The 6,653-nt window shown below is 41.7% G+C and overlaps 1 protein-coding gene across 1 annotated transcript; it reads left to right on the plus strand.

Annotated features, from left to right (window-relative positions):
- The first annotated feature begins 2,579 nt into the window (after nt 1-2,579).
- On the plus strand, nt 2,580-6,621 carry LOC119312187 (putative B3 domain-containing protein Os03g0621600). Its single transcript, XM_037587922.1, has 7 exons — nt 2,580-3,227; nt 3,526-3,655; nt 3,995-4,311; nt 4,389-4,515; nt 4,936-5,413; nt 5,544-5,794; nt 6,044-6,621. Exons 1-7 carry the CDS (start codon nt 3,220-3,222, stop codon nt 6,446-6,448), a joined length of 1,716 nt encoding a protein of 571 aa, XP_037443819.1. The 5' UTR covers nt 2,580-3,219; the 3' UTR covers nt 6,449-6,621.
- Nucleotides 6,622-6,653: the final 32 nt, after the last annotated feature.

Below are 6,653 nucleotides of genomic sequence, written 5' to 3' on the forward strand. Positions count from 1 at the left end.
ACTAAGATGGCCACCAGTTTTTACATACTTTGAAATAATTTGAGCATTCAAAACATTACTGGATTTGAAAACAATATGCAAATTTGGAAAAAGTTCTGCGATTTAAAAAAAGGTTCACGAATTTAAGAAAAAAGGGAAAAAAAGAAAAAGGAAAGAATAGAAAGAAGGAAAGAAAAGAAAAGGGAGCAAGTGAACATAACGCATGTGGTAGCTGGTATCCTGTTGGTTAGTTGCATCGATCAGTAGCGATTGGCCTTCTGTTCGAGCCAACCTCGCGCCGTATTTTTTTATTATTTTTTTAACGAGAAAAGCCTAAAGCCGGACGGTCCAGCGGGGAGCAAGGGTCTGCGGGAGCTCCTATTTGGCGCGTTCGGCGCCGTGGAACCGAACGGGCGCCTACACGCAACATTAGTGGGCCGGCCCACGGACGAAAGAACGAAAGAGAAACGTCTGCCGACAAAAAACGCAAAAACACGTGAGAACCACGACTCGAACCTGCGCCACGAAATTGAAGGATTGCTCACCTAACCACTGGACCACGGGAAGATTACTGAATTATTGCAAACGCGAATGCCTTAAGTACCATAAAGATCGGCGCTAGTTATTACGCATTTGTGAACTATTCGTTTTTTAAGTCGGGTTTAATGAAAAAAGTTCATAAATTTTGAAAAAAGTTCATAAATTTTGAAAAAAGTTCATGAAATTTGAAAGTAGTTCATTTGTTTCAAAAAAAGTTCATCAATTTTGAAAAATGTTCATAGATTTTGATTTTTTTTATCAATTTTCTGAAATAGTTCATCGAATTTGGAAAAAGAGTTCATTGAAACTGAAAAAAAGTTCACCGATTTTGAAAAAAAGTTCATCAATTTTGAAAAAGTTCATCAAAGCTAAAAAAAGTTCATCGAAACTGAAAAAAGTTCACCGATTTTGAAAAAAAATTCATCAATTTTGAAAAAGTTCATCAAAACTGAAAAAGTTCATCAAAATTTAAAAAAGTTCATCAAAACTGAAAAAGTTCACCGATTTTGAAAAACAAATTCAACAATTTTGGACAAAGTTCATCAAAACTAAAAAAAGATCATCAAAACTGAAAAAGAAGTTCACCGATTTTGAAAAAAAGTTCATCAATTTTGAAAAAGTTCATCAAAACTAAAAAAGAATTCATCAAAATTGAAAAAAGTTCATCAAATTTGAAACAGAATTCATCGAATTTGTAAAACAAAGTTCATCACTTTTATTAAAGTAATAAAATTTAAAAAGTTCATCAATTAAAAAAAAGGTTCACGAAATGTGTGAAAAAATCGCGCATTAAAGAAAAACAAACAAGAAACTGAAGAGCAACGAAAAGAAGGAATGGAAGCAGATTTACACAAGCGGGACAGTGGCCGGTTGGTTAGCGCGTAACCCTCGCCGCGAAGGCGTCGCGTGTTCGATTCCCTCGGCACGCGCATTTTTTACGACTCCGAACACAAAAACAAATTCACAAGTGGGCCGAGCCCAGTAAACCTGGCTGCAGGCGCCCGTTTGCAGAATACTCATTAACGGGCGCCTGCAGCGGTAAATAGGATTTGCCAGGGTCTGCGCCCTTCGGAATTTTTATTTTTGAATGAAAAAAATCTAAAGACAAATCCCGGTTGATATTTGCCACGCCAGCGCTTTTATGCCTCAAACAATGCCAGGGTTCAATTTAGACCGAGATTGCATAGTTCAGGGTGCAATCGACCGGGATTTTAACTTTAATATCTCGCCCCATCTTTATAAGTTTAAGGTTTAAAATGGACTTCTTCTAGTTGACCCAAGGACGAAGAAGGCTGACCGGAACCCACATCGGAAAACATGGTAACAAAATCCAAAGACCGCTTCCTCCAGAAAAAGTTGGGCGGAGACTCCCACCACGTATGCCATACCTGAAATTTTCTTTTTCTAGAGAGAGAGGCCATGCCACGATTTGACAACACAGCTTTACCCTGCTAGCCTGCCCATGCCACAGGCCTGAACCCAGCTAGCAGTACTGCAGGCTCGTAGGCAAGCACGCTGGACCATGGTTTCGCTCGTAGGAGTAGTACTGGCTAAACTGAGTTAAAATGTGAGGGTGAGTTATTTCAGAACAATGGGCCTCGCTTGTCGTGAAGACAGGAAAAAAAAGCAAACGCTGAGGTCTTTTTTCCTTTTACATGAATGAATGCTGCGGTCTTCAGAAGCTGGAGTAGCAGTGCAGGAGCTGGACGAGCTCCGTTCGCTCAGCGTTGTCACATGCTACTACTACTACTAGCAGAGACCAGGCCAGCGGAAGGCACCGAGAAGGAGAAGAAAGGAAGGAGACAGGATAAGCAAGGTAAGAATCGCGAGAACAAAATCCTCTTTCGATTCAGTTGTCGATGGGGATGGGGGTGGGGGCTCATTCTTTCTGAAAATCCTCTTTCTTCTGTTCCTCTGCTAGTGCTAAATAGGAGTAGCAGTAACTCGGATGATTTTGACCGTCCTTTCCTTGGCCAGTTGGCCTTGGCGTGATTCTGAATGCGACATCGCATTTCCTTTTACTAGCAACATACATGCCGGTGACCAGCGCGGGGCGACGGCCGTGTCTGCACTGCACGTGCTCTCGATGGGGCCGAGGCAGCTCTCCAACACGCCGGAGAATCGGCCGCCGGCGAGGTGGTCTGTGCCGGAGAATCGGTTTTTCTTTTTCTTTCTTGCAGGTCCAGCACGTCGAGCCGTCAGTTGGCAGAGGGGAGGCTCCATGGGCCATGGGGAAAAGGATAGGAGGCGGCGTGAGGTTGGCGAGCTGGGATGAGAGAACTCGGGTTCCTGGAGAAATCTCTTGTCCAATCCATGGCGAATCCTCTTCTCATCGATTAGTTGTGGCTTGAATCAAAGTTCCTTTCTTCTAATCAAACTAAAAAAGAAAGAAAGAATGAACCTCTCCCTAAACAAACCCTAGCCACCACACAGATCTCTTCCTCGCTGGCGGATTCACTCGGTCTCCCTCGGCCCTGTGGCCAGTTCCACGTTGCGGCAGACGCTGGTTCTAGTGTCGGCGTTTATGTGGGATTGGGTCTCCTCGTCCTGTCTTCGCCTTCTTCTCCAGATTGATATATCGTGCCGTTCTTGTTCCCTGGCAATGTCCGGTTCCTTCCCGGTTGCAGTTACAGTGACTCCATGGCTATGGTGATTTGGAGCAGGTGATGTATCGAGCCAGGCTCAAGGCAAGCCATCAATATGTGCAGGTCGGGATAGGATGAGAAATTCCCCTTGGGCCGTTTGTAATCTTAGTCTTCTTCAAGGAGTCTTCTTGTAAAGCTTGGACTTGGTTAATATATAGCTTGTGCCCTTCCAAAACATGAAAAAGAATCAAGGTTTCAAATTCACATTGAGGAGTAATTTTTTTTTTCGAAAAGGAGGATTAGTATATAGCTTGTACATTGAGGAGTACATGAAATCAGTTCAAGTGCAAGTCTTCTTATTGTCCATGACTTAATGTCCTCTTACCACCAGCTATCACTCTAAATTAGTTTTGCACTGCAGAGGGGCTGCTAAAAGGATGGGCACGTCTTTTGGAAGCTCCAAGCTGCAGGATGAGCAATACTACAAGCATTTGGATGATGAAAGGAAGTATTTCTTAGTGCTTATGTTGGGTGATTTCCAAGATGCGATGGTAAGCCTGTTACCTACATGATGTTTCTACTATCTACTACTTTAGGTTGTGCGTTGCACTCAATTCCTTTGACAGGCAGACTATTAAGTTAGTTTACACCAATTTCCCACATAGTTTTTTTTGGGCAATTACAACTTTACAAGTAAGATCCAGAGTCATTGTCCTTGTTTTTTCTAAGATTAAGATACCGGTCAGGTAAGAGAAAGGCAAAGAGGACATACCTCGATTATAACTAGTGTCATTTGGATCTTGCGCATAGACTTTTCATCCACAAATCTATTTTTCTGCAGATTTTTTTATAAAGGTAATATATTGATATCAAGATTTTTCTTTCTGCAGATAATCCCACAAGAAGTTGTGCGGCGTTTGAAAGGTGAGATCCCAGGAGAGATCAAGCTAGAAACCCGAAATGGTTACAGTCACACTATTGTGGTTGCCAAGAACCAAGAAAAGCTTGTCCTTACAGTGGGTTGGCGGCAATTCATCGAAAACTATGATCTACAGATTGGTGATTCCTTAATGTTCAGATACAAAGGGAACTCTCAGTTTAATGTCATGATCTTTGATAAGCTTGGTCGTGAAAAAGCATTATCAGTTGTTCTTGATCCTTTTTTGCATCGGGTCCAAGACAGGCGCAACGAGGCACATGAAATCGGGTTAAATATTGAACTTCATTATTCACTGCTTTGTTTCCTGGTACCAAATTTCACTTGACATATATTTTGTACTGCAGGTCTTCTCAAAAGATGGATGTGCCTTGGGAAAGATGCAAGAGCCGGACTGAATATCACTACGCAAACTTGGATGATGAGAAGAAATATTTCTTGGTGCATATGATGGGCGATTTTCAACATGAGATGGTAAATTCATATTCAAATGCAGTAACACCCTTTTATCAGTTACTTTGTTGTTTTTCTGTATGCCAATGATTTTTGTACTTTCTAATTTAAATAATATGGAGATATATATTGCTTTAGAGGAGTACACCAACTATATGTAGTCTTTGCAACTTTTGGTTATGTCTCATGTTAATTTGATGCCTGGATTGAATCCAGCATGGTAGCACGTTTAGTAATGTTTGTTCACAAAAAGTGTCCTCATCATTTAAAGTAAAGATATGCTTTAGGCATTCACGTTGTTACTAAGATACTAGTCTTATTCATTTCCCTTGGTATGTCAGATATATTGAACAGATAGATTTGCTTTGATTATAGAGAGTATCTTTTTCATTGTGTTTACGGTCCATTTTTCAAACAAAAATATTGCTTGTTTCTCTCCAGATCATCCCAGAAGTATTTGTTCAGCGTTTCAAGTGCGAATTCCCAAGAGAGATGATACTTGAAACACAAAATTGCCACAGTTACGTAATTGGAGTTGCGAAGAACAATGGAAATCTTGTCCTTACAGTGGGATGGGGGAAATTTGTTGGGATCTTTGGTCTAGAGATGGGTGACACCATAGTATTAAGATACATTGGGAACTCCCGGTTTAATGTCATAATCTTTGATGAACTTGGTTGTGAGAAGGTATCATCAGTTTTTGTGGATCCTTCTCCGCCTCCTGTGCAAGAAAGGCGAACAAGTGCTACTGATACTGTGAAAAGTTCTCATTTTCGTCCTCAGGCCATACAAACGCAGGCATTTAGCATAAGGAAAGAGATGCCAATGGAGTCACGACACCTCCAAATGGAAACGGACAAGTCATGTCAAGACAAGAACACCGTGATAAGTACTTCCTCCTGCGAGTCATCAGGTCCCAGTTTACTATTGTAGCTAATATTTAGCTCTATTTCTTGGCACAGGATATTGTTTCTCATATTTTTATAGCTAATATTTAGCTCTATTTCTTGGCACAGGAGATTGTTTCTCCTCTGAAGAAGAATATGGAGTACGTGAAGATGAAGAAGAATATGGAGTACGTGAAGTTCCCGGTTCCAATTTCACCGTGAGGAAGAAGAAGGTCAGGCTATCTTCAATTCAGAAGGAGCAGTTGAAGGATGGTTACATTACCGTGAACAAGACCAAACTAACTCCAGCTCAGAAGAAAGTTGTGAAGCATAAGGTCCAGTCCATAGACTCAGAGATCCCCATCTTTGCTGCTGTGATGCGCAAGTCTAACCTTAATTCAAGATTCAATCTGGTGAGTTCCATTTTGTTAATGTGTGTCCTGCATCGTTCATGTAGCTGTCTGTGTAAACTATAAAGTGCTTCTTATGGAATATTAATGAAAACACTATCTCATAATGCAAATTCATAACCAGTCATCTCTGAATTTAAAACAGATTGAAGATTGCTTCCTAATATCGTACAAATTTAGGAAGCGCAATTTAACATGTTATTTTACAGAGTTTTCTTGCCATTATCTGCTAACTTTGTTGACTGTAAACAGACTTTTCCCAGACACTATGCTAAGAAATATCTCAGAGAGGAGCCAAGCATGTGTCTTCGGCGGCGGGAAAGGGAGTGGGGGGTGCGGTTCGGTGAAAACAATGGCGGTAATAAGCTCAGGATCGGATGGAAACAGTTTGTAGAAGGCAACAAGCTGAAGATGGGTGATGTCTGCCTCTTTAAACTGTTGACCGATGAGAGGAGAACCATGATGGTCTTTATCATCCGTGCGAAATTTGTCAATTACTGGGCACGTCTCCAGAATGATGCTGAACGGGAAGCGGCGTTCCGGAGAGGGGCTCTTGCTCATCAGGCTGATGCAGCGCGTGATCCTGGCTCAAGGTTGCTTCACATCGCTAAAACTGAAGCTATGGAGGACGATGTTGTTGCCCCTGATGGTGCCTGATCGCTCAAGGAAAAATCTGGCGTGGTGTGGGGGAAACGAGCGATCCTGTCGATCGTAAGGCCCCGGTTACATTATATAGTGGTAGAAACTTGAAACTGTTGTGGTGCTCGATCTACCTCTGTAATTTGCTCGTTATCTTCACAGGCCTGGAACTCCTCTGGCTGTAGTTTTTAGCTGCCTTTTAGTTTACTGTTGCACCTCTGGA

The sequence above is a fragment of the Triticum dicoccoides genome, chromosome 5B (assembly GCF_002162155.2).
Source record: "Triticum dicoccoides isolate Atlit2015 ecotype Zavitan chromosome 5B, WEW_v2.0, whole genome shotgun sequence".
In the NCBI taxonomy this organism is placed as follows: Eukaryota; Viridiplantae; Streptophyta; class Magnoliopsida; order Poales; family Poaceae; genus Triticum; species Triticum dicoccoides.

Excerpts from the sequence above, each read along its gene's own strand:
- LOC119312187 (XM_037587922.1), top strand. Across the intron at positions 3,656-3,994 it reads GTGATTTCCAAGATGCGATG|ATAATCCCACAAGAAGTTGT; the intron begins GTAAGCCTGTTA and ends TTCTTTCTGCAG. Across the intron at positions 5,795-6,043 it reads TTAATTCAAGATTCAATCTG|ACTTTTCCCAGACACTATGC; the intron begins GTGAGTTCCATT and ends GACTGTAAACAG.